Source organism: Telmatherina bonti (genome assembly GCF_933228915.1).
Source record: "Telmatherina bonti genome assembly, chromosome: 3".
Taxonomy (NCBI): Eukaryota; Metazoa; Chordata; class Actinopteri; order Atheriniformes; family Telmatherinidae; genus Telmatherina; species Telmatherina bonti.
This window is the reverse complement of record NC_136621.1, coordinates 25,555,428-25,574,133: the sequence shown is the minus strand read 5'-3', so window position 1 is coordinate 25,574,133 and position 18,706 is coordinate 25,555,428. Positions and strand designations below refer to the sequence as shown.

General features: G+C 36.3%; 1 protein-coding gene across 1 annotated transcript in view; it reads right to left on the bottom strand.

Annotated features, from left to right (window-relative positions):
* The window catches only part of gna12a (guanine nucleotide binding protein (G protein) alpha 12a), a 37,825-nt gene extending 25,633 nt beyond the window's left edge, over positions 1-12,192 (bottom strand). The window contains exons 1-2 of the mRNA XM_079264766.1: positions 11,517-12,192; positions 4,288-4,506 (exon numbers count right to left, since the gene is read on the bottom strand). Coding sequence (XP_079120892.1) covers positions 4,288-4,506; positions 11,517-11,831 — 534 coding nt within the window. The 5' untranslated portion in view covers positions 11,832-12,192. The remainder of the gene's footprint in view (positions 1-4,287; positions 4,507-11,516) is intronic.
* Positions 12,193-18,706: the final 6,514 nt, after the last annotated feature.

Below are 18,706 nucleotides of genomic sequence, written 5' to 3'. Positions count from 1 at the left end.
ACACAGCTAATGTAGCGCACAGACAACAAGACACAAAGACCAGCTGGCGAAGCCGCTGCTGTGAGACGTTCATTCTGTTCACAATATGGTTAGTGGCCATTCATAACATTCTGTTGAACCATTAAGTGTCAGTAACAGTCTGTCTGGGCCTTTACAGCATATTGGTTGACACTTACAGAGTTAATGGTTTCTCTCGCCATTCTGTTTCTCTCAAACTATAGCATAAGCTGGAGTTAGTGTGTTAAAGTAGTTTCAATTTGTCAAAGGATGGCTAAAAAGGAAAAAAAAGAAGTTGGACTTTGCTGGGAAAAAGAAAATTACTTACCAACAAAGTCTGTAAAATGATGGCAAAGATTAAAGACAGAGATTTAAAATATTCCAAGCAAGGCGTAAGAAGCTGTGCCATTTTATTAAACTTTCTGCAAATTTACTTTGTGCCATTTTCAATCACAACATCACTTTATTTCCCTTTTTTTTTTTTTTAACAGTGATTGACTTGTATAAAAAATGAGAACCGTCTCTGATGTGTGCAACCTACTGTTGATCAGTGTGTTTTAAAACAACAGGATTACAAGGAAAAAGGATTGCGACGCCATCTGCGAGACATTTCAGATAGTGTTCGCCGCATGTGACAAGGGAGATGAAACTCCACAGGGCTCCACTTCACCAGCTCCGTTTCCAGTCAGGAGAAAAATAATTACACCTCTGGAAAGTCTCAAAAAAAAAGGTGTCACAAAAAGAATGAATACTTCCTCTAGTTTCACTTGAGGCGGCTCTGAGCTGTTCACCGAGACTCCTGACAGGTCTAAACATCTCTGATGTGATCCATTTACTTTCCCTGGTGTTTTGAGCATGTCAATGAACATTAAATAAGAGAAAACAGGTTGTCATTCATCAGTTACCTTGCAGATATCTGCCGTTTTGTACTTTTTAAGGGGAGGCTATTTATCAGAAGGGACAAAATTTATATATATATATATATATATATATATATATATATACATATATATATGTATATATATATATATATATATATATATATATATATATATATATATATATATATATGTATATATATATATATATGTATATATGTATATATATATATATATGTATATATATATATATATATATATATATATATATATATATATATATATGTATATATATATATACATATATGTATATATATATATATATATACATATATATATATATACATATACATATATATATATACATATATATATATATATATATGTATATATATATATATATATGTATATATATATATATATATATGTATATATATATATATATATATATATATATATATATGTATATGTATATATATATATATGTATATATATATATATATATATATATATATATGTATATATATATATATGTATATATATATATATATATATATATATATATGTATATATATATATATATATATATATGTATATATATATATGTATATGTATATATATATATATATATATATATGTATATATATATATGTATATGTATATATATATATATATATATATATGTATATATATATATATATATATATATATATATATATATATATATATATATATATATATATATGTATATATATATATATATATATATATATGTATATATATATATATATATATATATATATATATATATATATATATATATATATATGTGTATATGTATATATATATATATATATATTAGATATAGATTTTCAGCTAATTGCTGACATGGGAATAGTTTATCATTTAATGAATGGGCTTGGGGTCTGATTAAATATTTAAAATCCACTTGGGGATGATCACAAACAGATCAGTTAATGACCAAAAGAAAAAAGTAATGTGCTATAGGTGTTACTTTTCAGACTAATTAATTAGTTGTATAATTGTCTCTTACTTGTGAGAATAAACTACTTTGTTTACTTGCTTACTTACTGTATTACTAAATATAAACACCCAATTACAATGCACTTTAAAACTAAACCAATATTGGGATTTATAATCTAAAGCTCTGCGAACTATAACAGGAATGTCACAATGTGCCATTTCCAGGACATTATTAACAACTGCCTTTCCAAATAAACAGGAAATAAAATGTGCAGGGCTCGATGTGAACAGATAATGTGAAATTAAAGTCATGCAGTGTTCTGTTCATCTTATACTGTGTTGTTACTCTGCGTGCTTTTTGTTTACTTTCTTCATTCTCTCTCTTCTCTGCAAGATTTGACTGTTTTAGCCAAGCAAAACAAGCTCTAACCAGGCAGCAATGGCTGTCACTAAGACCATTCCTTACAAGATGGTGCTGCCTTCTCAGCATGCAGCCTGCACATTCTCTACAGCTTCATCCGTTTCATGAATTTGATCACTGAGCTTATGGTAAGATGGTGATTCTACAGTTGTTTGCAGAATCTCCTTCAACACCAACAACCAGAACATGATCACTAATTTCCTGTGGAGTGGCAGCTTTAACTGAGTTGACTGTTGATTAGTTGTGTTCAAGGACTGGCAGTCATTAGTCTCTAGAGCTGAGAAGCTGAGTTAGCCTATTCATTTTCCCTCCAATAAAAAGTAGAATTCTTAGCTAATACCAAACACTAATAATCATCCTGGTATAATACACATTTTTCCATGACTGCTTTTGCCAAAAAAATGCTAAATAATGGAAAAACCTTCCTCTCAGCCATCTCACGAGAGACACATGCTCAATGACACATTAAGGTGTGACTGTTAAAGAAAGGAAGAGTCCCAGACGGATTCTCTTTCTTTTTGTGGCAACACGGCTGATTAAATGCCACCAGTAACGTAATGCTGATTTGAGACAGTAATTGATAAAAGATTAGTTAGATTGCAAAACTAATGTGCAGCTGAACATGTATCATTAAAAAACTCATAAAGCTAAAGTCCTTTTCACACAAACTCTTTTCCATGGATTTAATGATGGCTATGTCATTTTAGCAGCACCTGAGCCATGTGAATAAATGACCGAACAGAGAGATCCGGGTGAAAATGCTGTCCTCATGCAAACTTAAACACATGGTGACAACTTTAATCTGAATTGCACAATAACGTCTTTGTAAATACACACATATAAAAGGGTAGTCTTTATGCTTAAAATAGTGGTGTTTTCATCTGATAACAGCCATTTGGTAACAACAGTTCACTTTAAATGCTTTTTATACTATACTTTACTCTCACACTGACAAGCTCTGTTACACTTTACTTTCTGTACAGTCCAGTGTGGCGTGCACTGTCTACTTGTCGCTGTGATAGACACATCTGTATGTGGCTGTGAAGAGCAGTAAAGTAAATGTTATTAATGTCTTAATGACTCAGTGCAATTGCTTCAACAGACTGAAGTCACACATAGAACACATCTCACATTTGACATTAAAATTTCTCCACTTGAGAGGGTCACGAACCGCTGGTCGCCTACTGCCGGACTAGTTTCAGACAGCAGAAGTAGACGTTTTCTGAGGCTCTCTTTACATTAACACTGTTGTATATCAGCTTACTTCCTCCTCCAGCCTTTAATATATTGATTAGCAGCAAGGGGAACTTGGACCCCATGTGATGCTTCTCCTGTTGCAACAGAGCACAGGAAAATGTTGCACAACACTTTACTTTGCTTAAATCATCCACATATTTATGTGAAGGCATAAAACTAAACACATGTGGTTTTTCAGTTTGTTGCAACACTGATGTAAAATTCATCTTGTCACATAAACCAAAAGACTACACGCTACAGCAGCACACAGCCCCAAAAATCACACGAAAGTATGTCAACATTAGACCAAGTTGCAGAACAAATGCAAATTTGTTTTAAACTACATTAACTATCAAAGACAAAAAAACATATTTACAGCGCATTAGAAAGAATTCCTCATTTAGGCGACATGGAAAATAAAGTGGTCTCAGACTTAAGTCTGATTCTTTTTAGTTCCAACATTTGCAAAGGACTGCTTGGATGGACTTTGTGATTCTTTTTTAATTTTTTTTTTTTTTCCCCACAAACGCTCGTAAACGTCCAAACTGCGAAAACATGGGGCGACTTACATGGTAATTGAACTTGGAGGACTTGCTGGTCTTTTGTAATAGAACAGCTACTGTAACACTCACTGTTGTAACATAAATAGTTTCAAATGACCCCCAATTTAATATCTGCTCTGGGGTGAAAAATTGAAGTTGAAAACTTGCAGATGATGTTAATAAAGGGGGTTTAATCAAACAAAAGCCTGGGAACCGCAGCTCTACTCACCAGCTGGAACTCTGAGCGTCGTGAGTAGGCCTCTTGTATGCCGCTGTCTGCCCACAGTGCGTTCAGTGCCATCACGTACAGCTGAAACTCACTGGGTTCTACACCCGAGCCACCCACACGCCCTTCCCATGACATCACCAGCATGCCCTGCTTTTCATTTTCACAGCTCTGCCAGCTGATCCCCAGTTTGTCCCGGGCATCCACCAGCACACGCATGCCCTGCAGAGAGGAAGCATTACACACAATCAGTTCGGTGTTCAAGAGAGACATGACTTCACATACATTAGACAAGCCTGTAAACTAGCAATGTGTTAGTTTAATGAAGATACGTTTAAAACATTTCCCTTTTAGTGGCATAAAAGCCTTTGTGAGGTAAGAGAGTTCGGTACTTTGCCATTTTTGTAACTTTCTGAGCCCAATGAATTGACTTTCAAACTCACTTCACAGAGTGACTGTTAAACTGTGCAGTAATGTAACTATTTCTATCATTTTTATGCAAACAACCCAGAGCAAATCTACAGATGTCTTCCCAGAGAGTCTGAAGATGCAAGTTAACTAAAGCGTCTGATATCTGAAGTGATGTGATAAGGTGGTCTTCATGCATTATATCCCAGCTGCTGAGGAGTTACTGCAATCTGAAACATGCCATCATAGTTCATGCGGTTTTTGTGACACTTCTGTGTTTCAGTTCTGATCTTGTCTTCTGTATTCCTACACTCCCAGTCTTGGCTAACTGTGTCAAGACCACAGCAATGCCTTTAGTCTGTTTGCAAGTAAATAAAGATTATTTGCCTGTGAACATGTGTTCACAGGCAAATAATCTTTGTAGCTTCATATAAATTTTAAAGTTCAAAATCAAACAATTTTTTTACTTGACCTTGCGGTGGTCACAACAGGGTAAAAGATGTGTGTTTGTGAGTGTGTGTGCTTGTCTGGTGTGTGTCTGCCGATGACTCATGACCACTTAATCCCTTTGCAATAGTCAAGTCTAGTCAGGTTTATTTGTTTAGCTTAATCTCACATTCAATAGGCTTTGCCCGCCTGCAACATGATCACCTGACCCTGCTGAGGCTTTTCTTCACAAAGATGAGGAAATCCTTTCAAATTTTTAAACAACCTCAGACAAGAAAACTTGAAGTTAAATTCCCCTGAAAAAGCAGATGCGTCTTCAACAGCGGTGTGTGAGTGAAAGGTTTTTATCACTAATGCAGCAACAATGTAAGCAGGCTGTGTCTGAGTTTGTGTGTGTGTGTGCAGACTCGATGGGATACACTTCATGATTCAGTGGTGTGGTGTTTATGAGGCTAATCTCACATTATAAAGCTTATTTTTTAAAGACTAAGTGAGATAGATGACACCCTCAAAAAGAGAGAAGAACTGCAAGCACGTTGCAATAATCTGACGCACATGCCGACTCAACACCAGCATAGTGTTGGCAGTGACTCCCCACTAAATGAGCCTTGAGTCACATCCAGACTGAGATTTCTACTATTTGTCAGACCACATGTCTCTTATCGATTTACTGATCTCTACAATCTGTTACATAATCCTCCATATTCATGTCTGTCTCTCTTCCTGTATGCCTGCATTTATAAACGCTGCTTTCCTGCTGCTCAGACTTTGTTGCTACCTATCTGTAAGAGGTCAGTAAGTGTAGCTAATCTCTCTTTCAAATGCAAAATTTTACATTTCGGGGAAAAACAAAATTTTAGAAAATCATCTGGTGTTTACCCCATGTTTAAACCTAAACCCCATTATATACAATGTCACTGTTTTTTTTTTTTTTAATAAAGCCTAAATGTAGAAACATTGTGTGAAATGGTGAGTGGGCCTGTATGTCTTCAGTAGGAACCATACAGGTTGCGTTTCAGCCTGGTGCCATTTACAGGCCTCAGTTACCATCTTAAAGGCTAAAGTTCATGACAGTACAGACTAGGTTCATGACAGAAAAAGACTGAACAACTATGATTTATTAAGAAGGTTGCCTGGAGAAAGTCTCCACTCCTGAAAACGTACATGGTAACACATGTAAGTTTTACAAAGTTGCATCCAAACAAACAAGATTTCTGGAACAATGTCTTTCACACAGATGAAACCAACAAAGAGAACACCTCCTAGCATTTATTAAGCATGGTGGTGGAGGGATGATGATTAGTGCCTCTCTTGTAACCACAGGACCTGGATACCGCAGTCAATCTTAAACTCCACTGGATACCAAAGTGTTTACTTGTCAAATGTGAAGCAATCTGTCCAACGGCTAAAGCTTAGCTAACACCAGGTCATACAGTGTAGTGTTTCAGTTTCTGCATTTTGACTTTGTCTTAGTTTTTTTTAATCATGACTACACAGTGTTATGTCATGTGTTTTTGTTCAAAGGTTGCATTTGCCTAACTTTACAACCCAGTAAGGACCAGATGATTTCTTTATATGCCTTGATACAATAAAACCTTTGTATTTCTCTTTATCATAATTATACTCTGAGCACATAAAAAAAACAAAACTTAACAGCTTGATTAAGATGCTGCTTTCTCTTGCCCAAGTTTGTAAGGCAATAGCAGAGTATCCTTCCCATATTTTCATGTGAGTGAGTTAATTTCTTGCTGGGACTATCAGGTGATCATAGTCAGCTTGTGCAGTCAAGAAATATCACATGATTACATCATATTCAGCAAGCATTTGTACTGAGGTGGTCATGAGTCACTAGTGAATGTAAAATGTAATTCGAACACCCTTAAGCAAAGTCTCTGTTGTTGTTATGAGTCTGAACACGCTGCTAATTACACACAAACATATTGCAAAAATGTTTTGACAGTTAATTTTGTTCACTGTTTGACAGTTATTTTTTTTCTGAAAAGCAATAATAAGTCAGCATAAGAAGGCATAAAGTTAAAGATGACTTGTTGTTTCTTTAAGAAAGATCTCCTCAGATGAAATCCTATTTGTGCAGGATTGTCTTCCCAGGGAAAAAAACAACACACCACCATTCTAGTGTGTTCACTTCTGAAGGCCTTTTGCTGTCAAACAAGTAATTTGATTAGCTTCTTTTATCAATCATATGAGTAGTTCGAGTGAAGTTTTCCAGGTCTCCAGATCACTACTTGTCCTTCAGAGCTCCTGTTAGCTTCCATTTCTTAATTACATTATGAACAGAGGAAAAAAAATACTTTTCAGGCTGCCAGGCAGCTAGTTTGATGACCTTGTCATGCTGTGAAGCGTAAGGACTGGGTCCGTAGAAGGGTAGTTATAAAGCTTTAAAATGTGCATCATCTTGCCTTTGAACAAGCCATCTGAAACTGCGGTGAAAGTTTTCCCAAAGTGTGTGCCTGTTTTTACAATTATTATTATTATTAGAAAACTAAAAGAATAAACAAAGTTATCTTTTGGAAGCACCAGTTATTTTACAATGATGGATTAATGATAATGGGAACACGGTTGAAAAAATGGTTGCTGATATAAGCCAAAATTTGTAAACCAGTGCTGCCATCAGAGGCAAGGTAGGTAAGGAGTCTTGCCCAACAACACCATGACAGATTGACTGGGATGAAGCTGGATTCAAACCACTAACCCTCTGTTTATCAGAAAAACCTGCTATACAGCTGCACCTTCTTGCATATTGGACAATTTTACTGTTGTTTTGCTGTCCGTGAAGCTGATTTATTGCTTTGTCATTTCTATGTTTATAATGTGGTAATAACAGACTTGCTAAAATGGAGCTAAGAACATGGAGACAGGACCATGAAATGGAAATAGTTACTGCAATCTTATTAAAATGGTGATTTCTATGTCATGAATAGATTTGCTCATCTTATACACACAAATTTCACACAATTTTGTTTTTAACAAACTTTGCAAGCCACTGTTGCTAAAGGGGTTTTGTATATTTGGACATAACCATATCCCTATTGATTTGAGCTTCTTATAAAATGAAATAAAAAAAACATTTTATTAATCCCCTGAGAGGAACTGCTAATGTATCAGCCTCTCTTATCTCAACAGCCCATCCTCTACTCAACTGTATCCTCACTGCAACCTTAGGAATCACTTTGTAAACGGGAATATAAGCCACCATATTTGTCTCGTGTCCCATTTGACCCACAGTATCAGAAGATGGAGGCCTGTAAATGTGAAAATCTGATGTTTTAGCTGCTGGCCTGTCAGAGTTAGGGTGTGGTCAACAGCTGAGGTCTGTTTCATTTTTTGCTGTGCTGCTATCAAGAAACAGCTGTCTTCCTGCATGAAAGCTGCTGACAACATGGTGCCTGCCTGGATGGGCTCTAAGTGACTCAAACAGCATACAAGCATTTCCATATCTGCTTTAAAAAACAAAATTACACCAAATAGAAGATGTAGAAAGTCAGCAACAAATAAGGGCTTTTAGCAATAGAAGAAGATCAATTTAGGGAAGTGGAAAAGCACAAACCGTTTTGCTGTTTTCCTTTGGAGGAAAGAGACACGGCTTGTGTGTAAAGTAATTTAGCAAACTCATACATGCCATTCAAAGTACCACAACCAACATTTTTTTTTCTTTGAGTTTCCCTTTAATGTGTAGGAAGCCAATACTTCCATGTTGACAAGGTTTATACCGGAGATGGATAACCTTACCGGATGTATAATCACTGAGATTAGGTGAGCAGGATTGCACCTGCCCATGATTTTTATCTTTACATGCCAATTTTGCCTCACACCTGTGTGTTCTCTGTCAGCTTTATCCATCTTTCCTTTCCAGCTTTGTTCTTGTCCTCTGTCATTAAGTCCCCATGAAAGGCAGGGATGCTCTACACCTGGCAGGTGAGCTTGATCCTCCACCAAAAACATAACCTATAAACAGGTTAAAATAAGCTGTGCTTTGTAGCTGTAAATAGCGCACATATATTTTGGATTACTGGACAGAATAATAAACAAACCATAAAGACTGTCAAGCTTATGTGCCCTTTCAAAGGTCAAAATGTATAAACCAAGAATATAACCAGCTTTATTCTCACGACATTGACAGTGTGGATGAATGAATTGATTATATTTATATGGGCCTTGATGCTTATTAATGAATGAACAGTTTTTACATCAGCATCTAGTGGTTTTGGAGTCAGTGTGATATAGAGATAACCTTGGACAAAATTTTCATATTTGACATCCTGTTTGTGATAATGGGTTGGGAAAACCACTCTGTAGAAGACTGCACACGCAAATAGTTTAACAGTTAAAAAATAATGCTTCTCTAGAAATAATTAAAACATTTAATGTGTTGTCATTTTTCCAAAGAATTCACAGAAATCTTTGCACCCATTAGACAAAAGCAAAAGTCTTTTGGGCAGCCGTGCATTAAAAACAGATGTAATTATATTGTAAAAATCAGATCATGGACTCAAGAGCACTTATGAAAACAAATCAAAGTGATTGTAGTTAGTCACTGTGTCCACAAATGCAAATGAAATATCTACCGCAGTAATGTATAAACAAGATCCAGCAATACAGCTATTTCCTCTGAGCCTGAGCTCTACAAGATGGAAATCTATCCTGCGGTCTGAAGAACAAAAATCGGAAACCTGTTTCATCTTGTTTCTAATCCAGACGCCGTTAAGAAGTGGCAGCGCATTAATATTTTCTATCTGTGAAAGCACAACTGATGCTGAAAAATAGGCTTTTGAGCAACATCTACCATTGTATTTTTATGGAAGAACTTGCTTATTTCAGAAAGACTGTGTCAGATAACATGTTACACATATCAAATCACAATAATTAATTTGGGATTAATAAACCACATATCTGACAGAAAACGGATCTGTTGACAGCATTTGTCACATTTTGAAATACAAAATGCAATAGAAGAGGTCCTCAATTTGTTGATCAATAGAGATCCTTCATCACGTAAGATGAAAACACTTTTTCTCTTCAAACCTACACAAAAGGACGTCTCCTCAGTTAAAAAATGTTCAAAGGGTGTTGTTTTAAGAGATCATGCAACATAAATTAAAACTTATACAATCATTTCCCTTTATTCATTTATTTTTTCTCTTAATTTCATTATCTTTTCCCTCTGGGATTAATTATTTTTCATTTGATTTATTTCACAAGCAGGCCTTATACAGTTTTTTTTTTTTTTTTTAACAAGATCAAATTCAAAATGAACATGTATCTTTCAAATATCAATAACATCTTTTCACTTTCATCATGTGATATGTTACTTTTGTATCCTTTAAATGAATTTTTACTTGTAACGATCTGCAAATCATCTATTCTCTTTTTACTTTAAACTTTCAAAGGGTATCTCTTTAATATTTCTGTTTAGGAGCTTAGCTGCATATACATGATAGGACAGACATGGAGAGGAAAAAACAGAATTAAGTTGAAGTTTTTGCTTTGCCTCTCGGCTCCTGTGTCTTGAATTGTATTTTACACTGGACAGCAGTAAAGTGTGGGTGTGTGTGGGGGAGGATTGTGTTCGTGATCTAGCTGGAGACAGGACCGTCACTGTATGCTTGTATTTGGGGGAGGGTAATGAATGCTGTCTTGTCTGTGTAGGAGTGCAGGCTCTTATCATCCTTGTCTGGGCGGTGTGGCACTTAGGGCGGATGTGCTCATCCCGCAGGAATAGTCTGGTATTGTTAGCTGGAGAAGGAGGCCCAACCATGACAGCAAACAAAGGGACGGCACACACATTCACACACACACAAATACACCTTCCAGCATAAAAATATGCTATATGTCAACAAACTTCTACATGTATTTGAGTGGGTGTATGAACTTCAGCTAGGATATAACCAATTATTCCAAGATGATTTAACCAAGAACTTATTTGTTAGTGAGTCAATGAGTCATGGTTGCAATATGTTGTAAAACAGTTTCCCAGGGCCAAAAGTTTAAAAGGCCTTCCCATTCAACTATGTGGAAAACAATACAACCCTGTTACACTGTTTCCCACTATAAGAGATAAGAAAAAAGTGCCAAATCCTAACAGCTCAATGGCTAGAAATGAACTTTGATTTGGTTTCTTTTAAACAGATTTTTAAGGTAAATAAGCTGTAACTGAACCTGTTTTTTTGCTGAGATCAGATAACTAACTAATCCTCAAACATTTGCAGGAGGTAATCCACCTTAATCAGCAAATTTTCTCACCTCTGATCAAAACTAAACGTTTCCTTTCATTTTTATGACTTGACAAGTGTTACAACTCCAGCCAACAGTTTCAAAAGAACAAACCGGCTGTCAGCACAACTTAACTTTGTCCTTACCTTAAGAATATTCTCATAAATAATATCCCGGAAATCAAGAAGCGCTTTCTGATCAAACTCTTGCCCGTTAATGATGCGCATCTGTTTTAGGAATGTGGACTTTCCGCTTTCTCCGGCCCCGAGCAGGAGGATCTTCACCAGCCGACGAACGGCTCTCCTCTCGCGGGCAAGCATCGCGTCTATCGCCCGGCTCCTGCGCCTCGCCTCCCGCTCCTCCGCTTCCCTCTCCCGGCTTCCTTCCTTGCTGTTCCCCGGGTCCCGGCTGGCCTCGGCCGGGAGCAGGCAGCGGCTCAGGGTGCGGACCACTCCCGACATGGCGAGTCGTGGGAAAAGTTTAACGAAACTCCAGTGGGAAAATGTTCATTATAGGATTGTGACCTCTGGGATGGAAATGGCCCAGTTTGGCTACATCCACTTGAGAGGCAACACGTATCCAGATGATGAACCAGTAAAGTCATTTAGTGGGTAAAGCTGATATCTAGTGTCCAGCCGACAGATAACCCGTGTCCATGTTGGTTAAACCACGCCATCAAAGAAAGAAAGGGGAAAAACCTCTCTGGATGGAGAAACAATGCCAGAAAACAATCAGAAAGTTAAATGCTTAATATTTGAGGCCAAAAAATAGAAGTTTGAGCTGATCAGAAGTCTGTGTGTCCATCCAAAGCCCAACAATGGTTCAGGCTGTACAATCTATCACAGTGGGAAAGTCTGTCCAAACTATCTAAACACACAGCCAGCGGTTTGTGAACTTGAGAGACCAGCCCCTGCGGGCGGCGGTGGGACGGTCACACTCATGAGAGGGCGCCGCGACATACCGGGCCTCGCCGCTAGGGGCCGCCAGCGGGCAATTAGGGATGACACGAAATGCGGGTTATCATTTAAAAAAAAAAAAAAAAAGTAGTTTTAGTTTAAAATGGTGAGCTTAAAAACTCACAAACAGCAGATGTCAAAACAACATAACCATGAAATAAATTCAAATACAATTTTTGGTGAAAAAAAGGATGAATAAAAGCTACACATTACTTCGAAATGCAAACAAAGACAAATGAATTATTATAATGGTAGTTTACAACCATCCATAAAATGAATAAAAATGAAGATTATAGCATATTTTTTCCAAAAAGTTTCAATATAGCGTAAAAGTGTTAAAATGTCAACGGGGAATAATCCAAATAATCATGAAACAGTAGACTGTAAGACAGTAAAATTTCAATTCAATTAAATTCAATTCAACTTGATTTATATAGCATCAAATCACGGCAATGCCATCTCAAGATGCATTACAGACAGGAAAAAAAACATAATGAAAGCCAATTCATAATGGCCTATATAAGGAAACCAACAGACTGAGTTGGAAGCTCCAACTCAATCTCCCATCCTGAGCAAGCACACTGATGACAGTGGATACATTTATCATCTCTTCATAGTTTGCTTCCAATGAACCAGGTTTTTCTCTTATCAGTGAAAGTGCTCTTCAACAGTAGCGCCCCATGTTTACAGAAGGTCCTTCAAAGATTTTTCTCAGCACTTTTGAATACTTTTTCACCTGCTTACCTTCTTTCATTGGGCTACACATGTCCTGCTTAACATTGGCCCGTTAACCATGAAAGTCATAGCACCTGACTGAAGGTTGACGTTGTGCTATTTAATCTATAGTTGCTTGTAGCTAGCCTAAAAAAATTAAATGTAATAATTGCATATCTAATGTTAAAAAATGTCAGCATTGAGATACACATAAGTTTGACCTTTTAAGAGGCACAAAATTCACATCATTTACCCAATTCCCAACAAGCTATTAGCTGAAAATTTGCCATTCCTCATCATGGTGTGGGGTGGCTTATTTGTGTTTTTATTTTGATTGTTTGTTTGTAAGTGGAAGTGGATAAGAAGAAGTGGTGGGTCAAAAAATGTATCTGCAGTAGTGTTTGAAGCAGCATCTTAATGTGGTGTTCTCAAGAAACATAAAAAAGGGGAAACAAACAGCAAAGCAATGGCACAGGAACAAAACAATGCATATGCTTTGTCAGTTGATCTATTGTTCAGCGAAGCCTCATCAGAGATGGTCTCCATGGAAAAGTGGCTGTCAAGAAGACATTTTAAAGTAAAGAACATAAGAAGAGAAAGCTTAGACATGGAAAAAGAACTGGCCTGAAAACCAGTTGCAACAGGTCTTATTGAGTTATATATCATCCACAGAGCCCAGACTTTGATATTATTGAAACAGTTTGGTTATTTTGACAAATAACAATACATAAAGCAGCCAAAATTCAAAAGATGAGATTTGCATCGTCCCCCAAGAAGCATTAAAAAAATATTCTTGAATACTATAAAAAAAGAAACAAACTTTAAAGGTTTGCACTGTGTCGAATAGTAAAGATGGTTAAATGAAATATTGATTTTAAGCTTGTAATTTTGTTTGTTTTATTTCTATTTTTCTATTTTATTTTTATTTTCTTTTGCTTTGTACATTGTATTTTTATTCATGTTTGCTCACATTAATAAATGGCTGAACCCAGACAGTTTTCCTGGCAGAAATGCATGGAGCCTCAAAGATTTTGCAGAGTGGTGTACTCTAAGTGATCTTCTAAAAGTTTCCAACCTTTGTGGTAATCACATACTTTCTCGTGTGAGGTTCTGTATGCACAGAGACCTTGACATTCACTGATCTGCAGGAGGCATTTTTAACACAAAACATGACTCTCCTTTTTCTAAGATGTTCCATCCAGAATTCACAAAAAAGAAAGAAAAAAAAGATATAAACTGGGAGCCTGAAATGTCAAAAATGATTGTAGAGCAGAAAGTGAACCATTTAGAATTGCCATAAAAGCTTAAATTCCTTTCTATATTCCTCCTTCACCACATTGGGACTGGACTGTATTGAATTTACATTAGTGTAAAGTGGCATCTCGTTATATTTCCAATCTTTTTGCCCTTAATGCAGCTAACATTTCTCTTGAGATGTTCAAACAATTTTTACGTGGATTTGGTGCAATCATAATTTCATCAGCTGCTTTTACTCAACCTATACCTTTTGTTTTTCCAGACTGAAAAATTCTTTAAAAAAACCCCAACAAACTCTCCATAACTCTTCACATTGATTACCTGTATTGACTGCTCCATTTTGCATTTGTATCACATAGAAAGAACATCATATTTGTGCCCTATCTAAACCTCTACTTGTGGAGTGCAACGTCCTCTAAGCTGTTTCTATGCTAATACACTTTTGGCCTCTTTCTACACCATTCATGGGCAGTTTGAACATTTCCATAATTTATACACCACACGTTTGATTAAAACATTTTGCCAAGAGCCTCAAAAACTAATCAATGTTCTGAAGCAAGAACATTACATTTCTCCCAAGTTTTCTGTAAGTCATGACCGAATGCAAATTTCTTTTAGAGAATGTAACATGAATACATAAACACATATATTTAAGGCATCAAAACTAGACATTAGATTGTCTTCCAGAGGAGTGGAGGTGTCATTGCCTCAAGCTCTCCAGAAGAATATGCTAGATAAATGTGGTGCATACATGTAAGTACAGTGCAGTACCTATTTTCATGCATGCATCGATGCTGCAGGTTCATCCACACACAAAGACTTTAATACTTGGGTTCATCATGTGTTTGGTAGAGAGGGATATTTAACTGAACTACTTGGGACAAAAGTGCTTTATTAAAACACACACACACACACACACACACACACACACACACACACACAAACACATACAGACACACACACACACACACACACACACACACACACACAGACAAATTTCCATTTGTAAACGCACAGATCATTCTAGCTAAACCTGTGGATTTGCTTTGACAGAAAGAGGATTTGTATTTATTACTTCTGCACATAAGATTATGATAAGATGGAATAATAAACACAATACATTGAAATTCTGATTTCTAAAACAAACAAATTCCCACTAGTGTGTTGTTTCAGTGCTTATGTTTCTTACCTGCTATGCCACAGTCGGATGGGGTTTGGTGATGTCTCACAGTAATGAGGTTCTTTGTTCAAACCGTGGCTGTAGACTTTATGTATGGAGTTTGCATGTCCTGTACAAGGGTAGGTTTTTTCTGGTTATCTGACTTCCTCCTATAATGTAGAAACATGCTCATTAGGTCAATTGCTGTATCTAAATACTCCCTTAAAGTGAGCATGAGTGGTTATTTTCATCTCTGCGTTGCTAATGTAATGGACTGGTGACCTATGGTCTCTCAGCATAGGCTCCACGCTCTTCAAAGATTTGGCACTGAAAGTTTGAGTAAAGGGTTGTTGTTGTACGGAGGCTGGAACTATGTTCCTCATTAGTAATTTGTTGTGAGAAAAGGGTTAATAAATGTAGTCTAAATGTAAACAGTAGCTGTCCTTGGCCTTAACATGGAAAAATCCCTGTCCTTATCTTAGACTGATTAAATGCTTTATGCTTTGCACAAGTTCTTTCAGTCTATACAGTCACTATATATGGCTTTGTTATTTTGTTATATTTATTGTGACATTGGGCTTGGATTTTGTTTTGTTTCTGTGTTCATTTTACATTGTCCTTTGTATTTACAATCAAAGAAAAAATTATTAGACCACCTTTGTTTACCAAAATTTCATGTTATATTTGAATGCTTGGTACAACTAAATGAATATTTGTTTAGAAAACAATGGTGGTCTAATAAGTTTTTTTCATGACTGCAGACATTCTGTATGCCAGTTTGCTTGATAAGACAGGATAGATCAATAATAAAATATGTATTTATTACCTGAATGTGTTTGAACCATTTCTTTTTTTTAATCTGTCAAAACTATTACTACTCTGATTTCTTTTCATTTGGTTTGCACTAGTTTATCATAAATATCTTCTGAGAACCACATAACAAGAAAACAAATTCTGTAATCAGGGCATCTTTTGTGTCTTAAATGTATTGCTCCTTGTACGTATAAATGTCACTGTGAATGGTTCTTGCAACTTGAGGTGAATATGGTCTGAAAATACCAGCGAGCAATATTAATTATATTTCAGGTTGTATTTGCAGATGTAGACTCGCAGCGATAATGACAGTAATAAATACCTCAGTGGTTAACACACTACTGCTTCAACTTCAAATGAATACAGTTTTTTTTCCAAGGAGTCAGACATTACACCAGCTTGGATTTTCTTTAGTTGTTTTTCTCTAACCGGTGGTTGGAAATTCAATTGGTCTTTTTGCCATGATAGTGATCCTTTTCTCAGCTCCTGAGATGCTGGTTTTTGGTCCTAGATCAGCAAAAAGTTTGTGATGCAGGGTAAATGGTTTCTTAGCCTAAAACTGGTTTTTTGACAGTTAAAATGTAAAAATCTGTTTTTAAAAATTAGGCAGTGATTGTAAACCAGTACTGCAGCCAAGGGAGTCTGCAGGATGACTCTTGTACCATTCTGCACTCGGCTGTGTTAGGACGACTGCTGGGTCATTATTTAGGAAGCAGGGTTAAGAATTTATTTGCCTACAAAAAAGTGTTTTTTATCCCCGATTATAAACACAAATGGTTTACAGTGCAAATACAACCTCTGATACCATGTGTCAGAGTTATATAGCAGCCAGAACTAAAGCAGTGCAAAAAAGAATAGCACAGGCTCCAATATTAATCTCGCACACTCAAACACAGGAATGAGGGTAAAACTACTGAAAACCACCATTACACTTCAAATAACTTCGAGACTTAAGTTATATTACATGATTGCACATCATGAGAAACACAAGAACATTTAGATTAAAGCAAATACCCATCTGTTTATCCTATTTAAACTTGCTTTCACTTGTTAAAATCCCAAAACCTTGAAGAACACACACTGTGTAACTATGTACACTCTTCTATCCAATAGATGTGACTTCTGTATCCGGATGTGACAGAGGTCTGTTTTACCGCCTGGTTACATTCAGTCAAAAAGACATTTCTCAATATGCAAAAGCATGTGTATATAACAAAGAGTTGTGGCCCCCTTGCTAACTTCTTCACGATTAAATGTGTGTTCAGAGTTTTGGGGTTTTTATCTTCTATTACTTTCGATTGAGTTAAATAAGACATCAAACTCACCCCATGTTTTCAATGTGATGATTTTTTTCTTTTGTAAAAATGTGATTGAAGAATATTTTCAATACGCTGCCGCATTTGGCCATTTGTGAAAGAAAAAGGGAGATGGAAAAATCAAGCCAATGAAATGCCAAATGAATACATGCAGCAGCAGAAAAATATATTCCAAAAAGGTGAAACACAAAGTTAAACTGAATTTGAAACTAATTTAAAAGGTGAGACCTAAATTTAAAATATTGCCACAAGAGTTTAAGCTCAAATGATGAATCCACACAGGAAGAAGTACACTTGTGTGCAAAGTTACTCAAATTTTTTCTCTGATTCTCTGAGGGAAGAAATTATGAATATTTTATTGGTATTACAGTAAATGCTAGATACTGTGTTTGGCTTTTATGATACTTTTTCTGATGCTCCTCCTATTGACTCTCCCGTTCCATCTGTCTCTGAATCAAAGTCCTTGAGTAGGAAGAATGCTCTACACTGCACAGATCATAACGAAATCTGCTTTTCAGTAGATACTTTGATCCAACTTATTCGATTTCAGAGTAAAGTCTCATTTTTCCTGCTGCACTTTTAATTTCCCCGGGACAGAGGGCGCTTTCACATCAGATTTTGAAAACAAAAACGCTCCTAAAGTCTCCAGTCTGCTAATCTATCCTTTTATCTGCCAATTAGAACAGAAAAGAAAGAGAAAAGCATTGATTAGAATGCTACATCAGCAAGCAAGGTATCAGCAACACACCAAGATGGAGCTGTGCAGGTCACACTCATACAGTCATACAGCTGAGCAATGTGGAAGACATCCCAGCAACACATACACTGTGTACATACAGTATATGAGAACCTGTTATCATATTAGAGTTACTTTGATATCCGGCAGTAGCATTTTGTGCACAACGCGTCTTATGTATTATTTTTATGTATGAGGACAACAGACGTAAGCAGAAGATTAAAATTCATCTGGAAAGAAACACACTGCTCATGTAATTAGTCTAAAAGCCTTTTCATCAGTTTTGGTGCAGCTTTTACGCACACTCAAACACTCACACACACAGATACACGCACACAGGCATGCACACCCACACAGATACACACACATACTGACACGGCCAGGG